The sequence below is a fragment of the Mus caroli genome, unplaced genomic scaffold (genome assembly GCF_978045245.1).
Source record: "Mus caroli unplaced genomic scaffold, Mus_caroli_1 scaffold_9, whole genome shotgun sequence".
Classification (NCBI taxonomy): domain Eukaryota; kingdom Metazoa; phylum Chordata; class Mammalia; order Rodentia; family Muridae; genus Mus; species Mus caroli.
The window spans coordinates 37,921,189-37,936,651 of NW_028227264.1; the positions used below are offsets into that span (position 1 = coordinate 37,921,189).

Sequence of the window (15,463 nt, forward strand, 5' to 3'; positions counted from 1 at the left end):
TTCCCCCAAAGCCCCAGGGGAATTCACATCATTCAGTGTGACCTCAGTCCTACCCCTTTCATGTGAGGTGGTGAAAAGCACATGGCATGCAAAGGGCAGGTAGCCTGGGAGACTGACGGAAAACGTTGCACACATATGGCTTCCATAATGAGATACACAGCTTGCACCCGGAGCCAAAAGTGCTTCGTGTGCTAAACTCTCCAAAAGCAAACCAGCGGCTCCCAAGACAGCCTGGTGGGAACACCTATGGAGGCATCCAGAGCTGTTCAGAACTGAGCCCTGGATCTGGAATCCAGGCTTCGCTCCCTTCCGTGACCTTTGTTCCTGCCCTCTCTTCCACAGGAGCATGTGCCGACCTGGCTTCAGAACACTCATGTTTACAGCTGGCCCAAGAATAAGAAAAACATCCTGCTGCGGCTGCTCCGAGAGGAAGAGTATGTGGCTCCTCCCCGAGGCCCTCTGCCCACCCTTCAGGTGGTACCCTTGTGACGATGGCCACTCCAGCTCAGTGCCAGCCTGTTCTCACAGCATTCTTCTAGCGGAGCTGGCTGGTGGCACCCAGGCCCTGGAGCACCTCTCCTACAGAGTCCTCTGCCTCCTGAGTCTGAGTTGTCCTCGCTGGGCTTCCAGTGCTCAGTGCCTGGATGCTGCAGATGACGGAAACAAACATCTATGACCACAAAAGCTCTCATCACTTCAGCTACTTTTATGAGTCGGTCAGATGCTCTGTGTCCTTAGACCAGTCTGAATCATGCTCAAATAATAAAATGATTATTCTTTGTAAGAATGTGTTTATCTCAGTGGAGGTGGGCATATTAATTTATACTGAAAGGGGCAGCCCTGGGACATCAACAAAACTGCTCAGATATAGTAGTAGATAAATGTGGCAGAGTTCTCTGTACGAAAGGATTAAAACCAGAAAGTTATACATCCTTTTGATGTGAAAGGCTTTCTCTTGCAGTTGAGGCTTTTAACGAAGCAATCCTAATTGTAAACAGTGTAATTGGGTGGGGAGTGTAGCTCGGTGGTGGAACACTTGCTTAGCATGTAGGAGTCCAGGATTCAACCCCCAGCCCGTCACGAAGAGAAAAAGGTTTGGCCATTTGTGTAAAGCTATCTGAGTATATGCATGAAGGAGCTGGGGCTGTGTTACCCAGGCCAGGGTTATGGTCTAGTTTTCTATCTCTGTCCCACTCCTGAGTGTACCTCTGTGACTAAGCAAGTCATTCGGCTTTTCTGGGACTCGGGAGACTTATAAAACCATATGGAAAGGTATTTCTTTCTTTTCTTTTTTTCTTTTAAAGATTTATTTATTACTATACATAAGTAGCTGTCTTCCCATGCACCACAAGAGGGCATCAGATCTCATTACAGATGGTTGTGAGCCACCATGTGGTTGCTGGGATTTGAACTCAGGACCTTCAGAAGAGCAGTCAGTGCTCTTACCCACTAAGCCATCTCACCAGCCTGAGTAAGCTATTTCTAATGACCCTAGAAGGTCTGAAATGTGGGCCTTAAACTTTAAACTCTCTTTAGTTAAGTAACTGGGTGTTTATTTTTTATAATCACATCTCCCAGGGGATAAATGTAATTTTACTTTTTATTTCTGTTTTATTCTGCTCTGTTTTGGTTTTTGGAGATGGAGTCTTACTATGGAGTTCTGGATGACCCAGAATTCAATATAGACAGTAAGATGGCCTTGAACTTACAGTGATCCTCCTGTCTTGGCCCGCTAAGTGCTGGGATTGCAGGTATATACCAGCATTTACTATTTTATTACTGTGTTTAAAAGAAAGCATTTAATTAGGGGCTTGCTTACAGTTTCAGAGGCTTAGTCCATGGTTATCATGACAAGGAATGTGGCAGCAAGTAGGCAAGCATAGTGCTGGTATAGTAGCTTCGAGCTTACATCTTATCTGATAGATGGAGGGATGGAGGGAGGGAGAGAAGGAAAGTGAGAGCGCCTGCCATTGGCTTTTGAAACCTCAAAGCCCACCTGCAGTGACACACCTCCTCCAATAAGACCACCCCTCCTAATCCTTCCTGAACAGTCCACCAGCTGAGAACCAAACAGTCAAATATATGAATTTGGAGCCAGGCTGGTTCAAACCACCACACCTGGATATTTTTTCTTTCTTAAATGTAAATGTAACCAGTTTTTAAAAGGCAGGAAACTAACTGATTCATAATAACAAAAATATACCTCTGACTTTGACTTTTGGAGAAGAGCCTTACTCTGCAGTTCAGGCTGCCCTCTAACTGCTGAGCCCAGGCTGGCTTATAACGTGTAATTCTGCTGCCTCTGCACCTGAGTGTTGGGATTATAAGCATGCACCAATGTATCTGACAGAACTTGCTCCTACCCCACCCCAGGGCTAGAGAGTGACTCTAGGGCCCTGGGTGCTCTAACACTGAGGCACACCCACAGTCCTCAGGTACATTGTCTCATGAGATGCTCCTTCTTTTAAAAATGCTCTTAACGATACTCTCAAATCAATGATTTGGGCTTATTTGGTCTCCAAGAAACAACACATAGACATTTAGAAAATGTGTGTGTGATCTGTCCCGATAGGTCAATAAAGAGATGCTTGGGCCATGAGAGCCATCTCTTCCTTTCTCTGCCTGACTTAGTAAATGAGTTTCCACTTTACTATGAGGTAGTCATCTCTCAAATGTCACTGTACAGAAGGACAAATACTTTCAACTACAAATAAGTAAAGTTGCTAATGAGTTACAAAGAATGCAGTTTGATTTATTTTATGACCAACATGTACACTGAATAAATGGTTTTAAATAGGAAAAAACTAGCATAATTTAAGTGCTTGTTTGTATGACCTTATGGAAATAATAATTACTTTTGAGGCACTTGAGACCGAGTAGGATGTTCTTGTTTGGCCAACCCTGAATTCCTGGAAAGCATTTCAAACTTCCAGCCTTTTTTCTCTTCTCATTATTGTTTCCGTTTGAGGTGAGACTATTATTGAGGATTCTACATCTGCAGAAATAGCCCAGCAATTATTTCTCTGAAGTGTTCCCAGTTTGCAAAGATTTAGTATGTAATGTTATTAGTACCCCTCCCCCTCGAGAAACTTTTCAAGAGCATTCAGCAACTAGTTCCTTCTATACTATCCCCGGTGATTAAGAAAAGTCCCTCATGTGCCACAGTCCCTAAAGGGTTACAGCTTACCAGGAGGTAGGCAGTCGGTGTAAAACAAACAAAATGTAAACCAGTCAAACAATCAAACAACATCCCGTGTGTGTGTGTGTGTGTGTGTGTGTGTGTGTGTGTGTGTGTGTGTTCGTGCTCAGTCACCTAGAGTTGACAACTTGGCTCTGAAGTGTCTGAAATCTGATGACCACCACCAGCAAAGGAATTTTTACAATTATTTTAGAACACTGATACTCAGATTAACACTTGGTTTATTTCAACATTACCCTGGTCCTTCTGTATCTATTTGTAGATATTCTGAGGGTAGAAACTGGATATAGCTTGGTAAAAATAACCTTGTAACCCCAGATGTTAGTCATAATAAGCTGATTTGAGTCAGGTATACTGGGTATAGATTCGGATTATTTTCTGGTATTTAGTGGCTAGTTTTAATTTCAGTGACTGTCTTCAAAACACTTGCCTGTCTAACTTAACTTCTATAGAGTTCAAAGCTGTCTCGGCATAGGGCTGCAATCCAAGTATTGGGATGTGTTTTTCTCAGCTTAGATCAGAGGAATCATCGTTGCTGTAGTTATTACCCCTTAAACAAATCCCCCTTGTGTAGACTTGACTTTTTCTGAGTCATCTCAACAGTGGCTGCAAGTTCTCCAGTTTGAACTTTCCATCCTTGTTTTGGGATGTTTTGACAGAAGCATTTCCCTAAGCCCAGCCACTTCATCAGGCACTACACCGCCATCTTTGCCAGATGGATTGCAAAGTCCTGTGATCACTGAAATGACCCAGGGCGTCTTTAAACCACAGGATCCTTCTGTTTCTCTTTACTGTACCTAGAAGAATCTGGAAGACCCTCTCCTAATAGCAGATGAAATGAGAAGGTAGATTACACCGTGGGAAAATACTACAAAGAAGCCACACCTCTCGTCTCAGAGAGTCTTGTGCTATTTTCAGCACAAATAGCTCTATAAGACACAACTCAACAACAACAAAAAAGAAAGAAGCAGCAGAATAATGACACTGTAAAGTCTGTCATGGAATTTTCATTCTGAAAGGGGCCCTGAGCTTTGTTTTATGCAGGAAGGAAGCAGGATCCAAACAAACTGATTCATCCAAGTTCACTCCAGGGCTACAGCCCCAGCAATCTAGCTTCAAGGCTGGCGAGCCTATGGCGCCTTCTGGGGTTTACTGGTGTTCTTATCCACAGTGACAGAGTTCCTCCTGAACATGGGAGCACTGAGGGAAGATGACCTCTATCCTCTGGTGACTTCAAGAGTAAATGATTATGTCACAACTTGTGCTAGAGAATCTCTTCAGGGAATTAATTATTGCCGTGATGATATGGGGTGTGGCTTCTCTTCACATGGTTTGGCATATTTAGTTTGTAGTGGTTCTATGTGAACCCTAGGCCAACTTAAAATTCCAAAAAACCTTCCTGAAGCTTGAAGACAATAATCTGCAATTATATCAACTTCTTTTAAAGCTGTGTGTGTGTGTGTGTGCATACACTCAAAAATCAGTAATTTTTAAAAATGTTTTTACTCTTTAAATACTGTGATATTTAAATACAATAGTATTGTTCTGATGCTACAAAAGTGGTACTTTGAGAAATATAGAGAAACGAGATGCCCTTGGGAGAGTGTGGGGGCGGGGCTGGCTGCAGGAACAGTACAGCTCACCACGAGGCATAAAACAGCACAAAAGAATCCAACCAGTATAGTTAGCATTCTGGAAGACCTACATCCAGGTGATAGCACATTCCTAACTTCATACCAAGTCTTCCTTTTTTTTCCCCTTGAAAAGTGGGTTCAACTCAGAACACGTGGCGAGCAGTTCAGTGCCCCTCAGTGTGACTGTGTGAGTGTGGATTTGCTCACAAGCTCTTAGCATCGAGCCCAGCAGGTGGTCTGCAGAAGGAAAGGTCAGAGGAGCTGACTTCTGTATTTACCTTCTCAGGGGATGTCTGGGTGTGGTCCCAGGCCTCATTTATGGTTTAGGAAGTGTTGGGATTTTGATAAACAATGAGAAGCATGGGCTCGAGTGACTGGGCAGAGGTAACAAGGTCAGGGCCTGCTCACTCTTTTCTAGAAGTCTTGTGAGGAAAGCATAGTCACAGCCCCCAGATCTCTTAAGGCTTGAAAGTTCAAACCACCAGGGCACATCTTTCTTGTCCCATGCCTGACCTCCCTTTGCTCCCTTCACTGGGAAGGTGCTGATGGAAGAAGGCAGCTGGGGAGGGGGGAGGGGAGGGGAGAAGGTGAGGGCAAGAGGACTCCTGCCTGATGGATCCCAGCAGGCTTAGTGTGCAAAGCTCGTGGAGATGAAGTAGCTGCTCTGGTATGCGTCCAAGCTGCTGTTCTATTTTTACTCTCTCCTGCATGCTTCTTAGCCCAGTGTTGTTTGCCTGGGCACCTGGATCAGCAGCAAAACATGGAACTGAGCCACTCAGTAAAGCAGGGAGGAAGGAGGCCATTGATGCGGGCTTTGTTGTTGCTGACAGGGAAGAGAGACCTGGAATGTTAATGAGGATAGCTTTCGAAGCATGCCTTCACGGTTAGCAAGGAGTTCAAAGGAGAAGGCAGACTCAGGCCGGTGCTGAACAAATGTGAACTGTTGATAGAGAGACAGAGAAATCAATTATGCTCTTGCAGGCTCCCATGCCATTGTGTTGGAGTTGTTAGAGAAGGTAGGACAAGGACCAGATTTCAAAAGGAAACAAAGCCACATGGCCCTGAAGTATAACGAGTTTGCCATGGCAACTGATGGAAATGAGCCTCCGGGGCCTGAGCAGGTGTGCTATCTTACAGAATAAACATACTTCTCTCACTCCCTGGATTTTATAATAAAACCTGTGTTTGGATTACTTTCCCTCCTCTTTGTTACCCAGAGAAGTTGGCTGTTGCTCAATCAGCCCCAGGCTCTATCGAGGGAAATGTAATCAGTGTTATCAAAGGACTGCTTTGGAAAAGGCTGGCTATAAGCCTGGCTGCCAGCTTCACCACAGAGTGGCAGCTGGCCTCAGGTACCTGCCCGGCCTTTGCCAAATCCCAGGCAATGCCTTGGGCTGAAAGCTGCTGGTTCTGAGTTTATCTGGGTATAACAGTATTTTCTGAGCCTCATTGGCACTGGTCAAAGGCTTCTTTCTCTATAACCAGAGACGTGTGTTTGGGTAAAGTCAGGACCTGACTGATTTAGCATCTTGCATTTTGTCTGTCAAGGTTCTTTGAGTTCAAGGACTGATTTTACTCTCCAATCTGTTGTTATCCACAGTTTGTTTACTTAGAAACTTGAGAGAACTTATGTTTCCCTGGTTTGAAATCCCTCTCCAGTAGGTTCCAGAGCAGTAGATTCTTGGTCTGAAATATACACAACTGCAGAGGTTTTATAAAGAACCCCTAAACTAGAGACTAAGGAAGCTTACATTTAATTTTATAAGGCCCAAGTCATACTAGTGTAAAATAACCATTCTCGGTGCTCTCCTTTGTGACTAGAAAAACCTGTCTTCCACTGTAGTTTACAATAAACGTTTAAAACAAGGTGCTCATTCTCAATGGCTCCTAAAACAATTTGTGAACATGGTCATGGCAAACAGTTGACACGAGGACAGCTTGCTTTAGCCAGTCAGCTCTTGGCCTGAGAGGTTGTCTTGGCTGGCCCTTTACATATTGCCTGACCTTTGACCCCAATAAGAAAAGCATGGCTGACTTAAGAACTGATCCAAGCTGTGGTGCAAGGCATTAACCCTCTACTGTTCTTCCTCTACCACAAGCACAGACCTTGACCCTGTCATACTTGTGCTTGTATTTTGCTTCTTTTGTCTATAGTCTTATTGAATGCAGTGCTGAGTTCTCCACCCTTCGGAGGTCAGCAGTTGCACGATTAAGAAGATACCAGGGAAGAAGGGCTAGAAACCAGAATCCTGGGAGAGGGGCAGCTGACATCCTGACAACATGATTTTGTTATGAAAACATTTTAAACAGATGTCTTTGTCACTGCTCTGTGGCTGTGAAGAGACACCGTGACCAAGGCAACTCTTATAAAAGCAAGCATTTAATTGGGGGTTGCTTATAGTTTCAGAAGCTTAGTCCATTAACATCATGGCAGAGAGAATGACAGCAGGCAGACATGGTGCTGGGGAAGTATCTCAGAGTTCTACATTTGGAGCTGTAGGCAGCAGGAAGAGAGATTCTGCGCTTGGCTTGGGCCTTAGAAAACCCAAAACCCACCCCAGTGACACTTCCTCCGACAAGCCACACCTCCTAATCCTTTCAAACAGTGCCACTTCCCGGTGACCAAGCCTTTGAGTATATGAGCCTATGGGACCCATTCTTATTCAACCCATCACAACAGACTGAAAAACAAACCATTAAATATGCAACTTTTAGCATCCATCATGGTGGCACATGCCTTTAATCCCAGCACTTGGGAGGCAGAGGCAGGCAGATTTCTGAGTTCGAGGCCAGCCCGGTCTACAAAGTGAGTTCCAGGACAGCCAAGGCTATACAGAGAAACCCTGTCTTGGAAAAACAAAACAAAACAACAACAACAAAACAAAAACCCAAATATGCAGCTTTTAAGATACTGCCAAGTGACATTTACAAAAGCAACTTTATATTTAATTTTTTCCCAAGTGAAATCAAATTAATCACGGGTTCAGTGGTTCAGATTCATATACTGCAGTAATAAATACCCCTGTGCTGAACAGATTTATGTCAGCTTTACACAAACTAAAGTTATCTGAGAGGCAGTTACCTCAATTAAGAAAACGTCTGGCGGGGGGGGGGGGGAGGGGTGGAACTCGTAGGGTCTGGCTGAGGCCACAGGGAGGCTGCGTCTTGGGACCGGATGCCTTGGTGGGACGATGGACCAAAAGAAAAAGCCTTTGGACATTACAACCTCCTCGTTGGTAGAGGTAGAGCTCTTTTGAAAACAAGAAGAATTCAAACAAGAAAAACTTTTAAAAGATTCTGGAGTTTTTGGAAAACCAAAGTCAATTAATAAGAAGCCAAATATCTGGAGCAAACAAAATGCGGGTGTTACAAGTAGAGCAGAGAAGGACGCTGAACAAAGCTTGAGGAGCAGAAGACTTTAGACAAAGCAAGGGAAAAATTGGAAGAAAAGGCCAAATTATATGAAAAGATGATTAAAGGAGATTTTCTAGATGAGGAAGTGGAGAACATGTACCTTGTGGATTTCCCACAGAAGATCACAGACAAGTGAAAAGAAATGGAGGTGCTTGGTGCCATGAGTCCCGAATCGAGGCAGAGAGAGATGATGATGATGATGATGATGATGATGAAGGAGAGTTTTCTGAAAAAGACATCCTCCTCCTCAAGACCCCCGTGAGGAGTGGGTGGATTATGGGCCGATTCCAGTGCTGCATGAGAAAGAATTTACCAAGTCCATTGGAGATGGATAAAAATCTTCAGGGGAGACTTTTTGTTAGTCCTGCTAGTGAAAAAAAACTTTGTTATCTGAAGACATGAGGAAAGAACTTCAGAGTCAGCAATGGGAGGAAGAAGAAAGGGAGGCCTTGAAAAAGTCAATGGGGCCCATCCCTTATGAAGACATCAGGGGAAAATGAGGCCCGACAACTTGGTGTTGGGTATTTTGCCTTTGCCGGAGACAAAGAGTTAAGAAACAAACAAATGAAAACTTTAGAGATGCTTCGTGAACAGACAACAGATCAGAGAATAAAACAAGAAAACATAAAGGAAAAGAGAAAAGCAAGATTGGCAAAGCTTCGACAAAAGAAGATGAAAAAAATCAAAAGAGGATGGAACTGAAGAAGAAGGCAGAGAAGAGATGGAGTTGTTCCTGAGCCCTCAGAGTCAAAGCCTGTACCTGCCCCAGCTCCTGTGGCCCAGAACAGCAAGGTGGAGGTCATCATCCAGGAGAGGAGGGACACCAAGCCTGGGGTGCCACACATCTGAGAGTGGGATGGAGGGAAAGACTTTTCCTTTGGACTGGTCAAAGAAGCAGTCCGAACTCCGAGCTGAGTGAGATCCTGAGTTTGTCCCACCTTCAAATTACTTTGTGGGTCAAAAGAGAACTGCTCCTTTGAGTAGCTAGCCATGGAGCAAACGATGATCAGCACCAAGTGACTTGGGACATTCCTCTGGCCAGAACCAGGATCCCAGCTCTTCACACACATCCACTCCTGCCCCTGAAAGTGCACCACAAGTGCCCACAGTCACTCTGTAAAGCAAAAAAAAAAAAAAAGAAGAAGGAAAGAAAGAAAAAAGAAAAAGAAAAAAAAAACAAAGAAAAAAGAAAAAATGTCTCCATAAGATCAGGCTGTAGGCAAGCCTGTAGAGCATTTTCTTAATTAGTGGTTGATGGGGGAGGGGTCAGCCCCTTGTGGGTGGTGCCTTCCCTGGACTGGTGGTCCTGGGTTCTATAAAAAAGCAGGCTGAGCACACCATTGAAGTGAGCCAGTAAGCAGCACCCCTTCATGGCCTCTATATCAGCTCCTGCCTCCAGGTTCCTGCCTGGTTGGAGTTCCTGTCCTGGCTTCCTTCAGTGACATGGAAGAGTAGTAGAATAAACCCTTCCCCCACAATTTGCTTTTTTGGTCATGGTGTTTCAAGACAGCAAATGGAAACCCTAAGACAACCCATCAGAAGTTCCTGATAAGCTGGAATTCCAGCACTTGAAAGGCTTAAGACAGGAAGATCTCTGAAAGTTCAGGGCCAGCCAGGCTACAGCACAAAACCTTGTCTTAAAACATAGCAAGCAAGCAACCAACCACATCACAGCTCTCTGAACACCTGATTAGTTTTATAATGTCCTTAGTTATCAGGGAAAGATTACATCATGTTTGCTCTGTCTTGCTTAAGAAAGCAGTTGTGCATCTTATTTAGAAGGTTTCCCTAAGTGAAGTCATTTACTAATTCCTCTGTGAATGACAATCCTGCACCCAAGCCAAGGACCTATCAGCCTGACCCTAAACTGTCTTGTAGAAAGGAGAAGCCCAATATCTACATCAGCAAGGGGGGGCGTATCTGGGGCATCTCCTGCTGTGTCTATAGGCAGCTGTTTAACCCACTTCTGATAAGGCTGGCATCTGAGTGCTTCAGGGGATGCTGGGAGATGAGCTTAAGTGTGTGTCCCAAAGTATGTGAGCAGAGCATCTCTACAGGCAGGGTTTTAAAATTCAAGATCCCGAACTGAGTCTTTGGATACCAGTATATCACTCATCATTCTCTGAAAAGACACACCAACTAGAGTCTCAGACACACCAGTGTTGAGGTGGAAGCCCCAATCCTCTCTTGCTATCTTTTCTAGTGAAACTGCCATTCAAAGGGGAGTTTAGCAGCTACCACAGCAACAAAGAAACCAACCTGAATCTCCTACCACTCACTCACAGTCTACTATTTGCAAGGCAGTATATACAAAAGAAGTAACACACACACTTGTTCTGCAATTACTTAAAGTCCAGCTGAGGAGATTGGATGCCAGGGTGGGAAAACTCGTGAGGTTAAGAAGTCTATCTCTTGCCTCTGAGCTTCATAGAACCTTTGACTGATGATCAGTTTCTGGGTCAAATCTTCAAAGAAGCACGTGGTGGTGAATGTGTGTGTGAGTGAGTGAGTGTGTGTGTGTGTGTGTGTGTGTGTGTGTGTATTCCTAATAAACAGAAGATCGGTTCCTTATTCCTCACACTTTTAAGATTATTGTATTCAAGGTTCCTATAAATCACCATGAAGATGAGATAAAAGATTCAGAGACAGAATATAAGAAATGGAGAAACAGCACTGCAGAATGTACGTATTCAACCAATAAATGACAACACAGACCACTGGCCATCCATCACACCTCTCTAAAGAGCAGCCCAGCTCCATTCCTGGAGAAGGGCCAGATGACACTGCCTGCTGCAGGTAGGAAGGAGAGGAAACCAGCTTCACAGCAGGGCTAGCTGAACCCTGTTGGATGCTGGCATAGCTGGAACAAAGCAAGTGAATTTCTGCACTCTGCTTAGTAGGGTGTGGGAAATGTCTGCAGTTGAACCTCTCAGCTAAATATACAAACAAGCAAGAGAGCAGAGAATGGTAACTTGCCAGGGTGGGTGAAGAAATTCTATGACTGAATACTGGTACTGTCCAAGTTCTCTAGTCACAGTATGCGACCAGCAACACTGCCAAGCCAAATCTGTGGCAGGCTTTCACAGGTTCTTATGTGTTGTACAGCACCAATCAGGCACACCTAGGTTTGCAGCTCAAGTCTCTTACACATAATATGACCTTAAACATGTTTCTTTATTCTGTCACAGCCAGCTACACACACACACACACACACACACACACACACACACACACACACAGAACTGACTCCCTGGGAGGCTATCAGGATGAAGGAAAGAGTATGTCTACAGTTGTACCTGAATGTGGTAAATCCTCAAAAGCCCTCCTCCCTTTCTTGGGTTTTCATCTAGCTTTGTGTCCCATGATTATGGAATGTTTATGGGGACTTTGGATGTCTTTAGGTTTGTGTGTGTGTGTGTGTGTGTGTGTGTGTGTGTGAGAGAGAGAGAGAGAGAGAGAGAGAGAGAGAGAGAAAGAGAACTTTATGGAATTGCTTCTTTCCTCCCACCAAGGTTCTTGGGATGAAGCTCAGGTCATGGGGTTTTAATCAGCTTAGCCATCTCAGCAGACCAATTTTTAATCATACCCCAGCCCCTCACCCTCACCCCCCAGATCTAACAGCAGATTCTAACAGCAAAACTCTTACAGTTTGAAAGTGAAACCTTATAAAATGTCGATAATACAAGTTTTTAAAATCTAAAGCTTTCAGGAAGTCTTTCTGGAGGTGCTGATCAGCATAGTTTGTTTTCTTAACAAGGTCAGAGAGAAGTCATTGAAGAGTCATGGCACCTGGAGATGGCCTTCTTTCCCTGAAGCTAAATCTTGCTAAGAAGCAAGGCCCTGGGCAGCATTAGATAGGATAATTAAAGGCATAACAGCAACACTTGGTAACAGTGCTAACTTTAAAGGGGAAGCTGCCTGTGGGGCCTCAAAGATAGGATAATAGATTTGTAAGCCACATAGGAAACAATGTGGCTGGCTTATTGTGTTCACATTATACCTATTATTAACGACAGAAAACCGGGATTTGGGCTGGGAATCCTGCTATGTTCTCAAGCTCTGCTTTCCTAAGAAATGAAGATTTATTGTCATCTCCAGCCCAGTCTCTGGGTAGACCAACACAGGGAAAGCCAGGAAGGCTGGCAGAGTACTCATTAAACTGAAAGAAAGCTATCACAATGCTTGGTGTATTTCAAACTTCATTATTTTCCTAAAAGAAAAAAAAAAAAAGAAAGTTCTCCTGGAACCCTCACCCCCAATAGGGACTTAAAGAGCTTTCATTGAAATGTTCCTTAAATATATACAAATATATAATTAAGTATAAATGCTTTCTAGTAATAGTTGATTAAAAATTAAACACAAAGGGAAAAAAATCCTAGGGATCTGTTGCCTACCACTGCAGACATTCTTAATAATACTGAGTTGGTCAAGATGGTAACTTTTCTGTCTTTGTGTATGTATGGGCTCAGGTAGTATGTGTGTTGTGTGTGTGTGCCCACGTGTGTTTGGAAGCTAGTGTTTCACACCTTCTTAGATCACTTCCACTTTAGTTACTAATGCAGGGTCTCTCTGCTGAACCTGACACTCATCAGTTTGCACAGGGCATCTCCTGAGCTCTGGGGTTACAGGTAGGCTGCCATGTCTTCTGGCTTTTATGTGAGTGCTAGGATTCAAACTTGTGTTCTCGTAGTTGTGTGCTAAGTGCTTTGCCCTTACCCTCTCCCAAGCTCCATTTTATAATATTTTATGTTGCATGCACGATTGTTTTGCTGCATGTATATCCGTGTACCAGGTGCATGCCTGGTGCCAGGAAAGACGGAAGTAGATATCAGATTCCTTGGAACTGGAGTTACAGATAGTTGTGAGGTACCATGTTGGTGTTGGGGAACTGAACCTGGGTCATCTAGAATACCAGCCAGTGCTCTTAACCACTGAGTCATCTCCCCAGTTTTACAAGTTTTAAAAACCACAATTTAAAAAGCTGGAAGAAAATAATCACACATGTAGGTTTAGTGAAATCAAAATCACCTGGTAAATTCAAAGAAGGAAACGTCAGTTCTCGGTTACAGTTACTGCTAAAGCTAAATGTCCAGTGTTGGGTTAGTTGTAATTTATACATCTATAAATACACAATAAAAGCACAAAAGAGTGGTGCTATGCATTTTATGTTCTGATGGTTGATTTGAGCACCATGAGCAATTATGTGACTAGAGATCATTATTCTTAACAGGTTTTCCTCCTATCAACTTGCTCAATTGAAATCACCATTGTTTTATGTTTAATTATGTGTATGTGTGTAAGGGTGTGTGCACACAACTGCAAGTGCCCATGGAGGGCACTGGATCTCCCCTGTAAGTGATTGTGAGCTCACTAACATGGATGCTGAGAACCAAATGTGTGTCCTCTGAATGAGCTATATGCACTTTTAACAGCGGAGCCACCTATCCAGCCCCCATTCATTACTGTGATTAACCCAACTGATTTTTACATTTCTTACTGTGAGCCTAGCCTTTTAACAGCTAGGCCAGCTCTTCAGTCTAGCACAACTGATTTAAAAATGGTACAACACTGATTTTTTTTTTTAATTAAGCTTTTAATAAAAAGTTCTTGATAGGCCTGGAGAGATGGCTCATCAACAAGTTAAGAGTGCTTGTTGGTCCTGCAGAGGAACCAGATTCAATTCCCTGGTTTACAGCCATCCATAACTCTAGTTCTAGAGAATCCAATGCCCTCTTCTGACCCCTGAAGTCATAGGCATACATGAAGGAAAACACTCACATATATATTATGCAATAATAAATAATTAACTATAGTAAGATATAATATATAACATATACACAAAATAATCTGAAGGAAAGTTCATGGTGGAGATTACTCTGAGGTTTTCATGTGACATAAACAAAGCCAGACTAATTCATAATGCTCACACCTTGAGTAAAGTGATAGCTTTGCTTGGGTGGGTGCTTCTGAGTGTAGCCTGGGCTACTATGAGCCCCATTCCTCATGGCCCCACTTCCTCCAAATGTTTTTCTACTTGAACTAGAGATTTCATTTGTGCTGGGCACTATGAAATCATGTGGCCTGCACTCTGCACGGCTGCATTGTTTGTGGACTAAACTCGCCTGGTTCGTTTCTCACTAGTCTGTGACAATTAAAGCAGGGGCATGACTGTTTTTATGAATCAAAAGTCACAATCAATTTATTAAATAAATTAAGATATGAAACCCCACATAAAGAAGTTAAGGGGGTTGGGAGGTGGTATTTGTTTCCCTGGTAACCCAGCATCCAGAGAGTAAAAGGGTGATACAAACTGAAGGGACACCCGGGGCTACATAATGAATTTCAGGCCAGCCAGAGCCATAGAGCAAGACACTGTCTCAACAAAACCAAACAACTGAAATAAACTAAACTCAATTGTATCTCATCACTGAGAAGTTTTAGCTCTAAAAGTGGTAAGATAACCCAGTATGACTCTTACGAATCCACATAATGTAGCCTGGTTATTTCTGATGCTAAGATATGCCTACAAAATGGCTACCAACACAAGAAAAATTAAATATTGTCATGTAAGTAATCTTACAGTGTCAATTCAATTTTAACAGAAAGTAATGGCTCTATGTGATAATGCAATGAACATCTCAGATAAATCATGTATGTGTATATTTTATTACCCAAGTTATTCTTTAATTGTTGAAATGAAAGTACACCATTACTACCAAAAGACCATCAACAATATATCTAATGAAAGCTTTTGTCAGGTGAGGGAAATCTACTAGAACCTACATAAACAATGTGAATCTTAAAGAAGTATTGCACCAGAAGAATGGGGGAAGGAAGGGCTCACATGGGAGGGCTTCTGTAGGATGTTAAGCCAACAGGTGAGAAAGGCATTCCTGCTAGGGTCAGCCTGAGACAGAGTGTCAAAGCCAAAGCATATTGCAGTGATGGTATAGTTCAGGGAACTGGAACCCCAGGTTGGCTGAGGCTGTAGGTACAATTTGGCACATGGTTTCAGATTCTACATGAGGTACAGGATTTTTGCAAAAAACAAAAGTAGGCTGGTGTGTGTGCTGGAGTCCAGGCAAGTTGAAGACAGCATCCCCAAAAGAGAGGCTACTTGATGTAAGATACTAGAGCATGGGTGGGGCAAGGGAAGGGTCTGTTCAAGAAAATTCTCCATCATAGGTTGTCAAAGTCAAAGTAGACATGGTATATA

At 43.3% G+C, this 15,463-nt stretch overlaps 1 protein-coding gene, 1 long non-coding RNA gene and 1 pseudogene across 9 annotated transcripts in view; 2 read left to right on the plus strand and 1 right to left on the minus strand.

Moving 5' to 3' along the window:
- Positions 1-787, plus strand: part of Traf3ip2 (TRAF3 interacting protein 2) — a 39,630-nt gene extending 38,843 nt beyond the window's left edge. For all 3 annotated transcript variants that reach the window (XM_021174989.3, XM_085842782.1, XM_029482554.2), the window contains one exon: positions 343-787. In XM_021174989.3, the coding sequence (XP_021030648.1) occupies positions 343-489 (147 nt within the window). In that variant the 3' untranslated portion in view covers positions 490-787. The remainder of the gene's footprint in view (positions 1-342) is intronic.
- LOC147002625 (uncharacterized) overlaps positions 1-15,463 on the minus strand; it is a 91,700-nt gene that overhangs the window by 14,189 nt on the left and 62,048 nt on the right. The window lies entirely within an intron of this gene.
- Positions 8,025-9,367, plus strand: LOC110303512 (coiled-coil domain-containing protein 174 pseudogene; annotated as a pseudogene).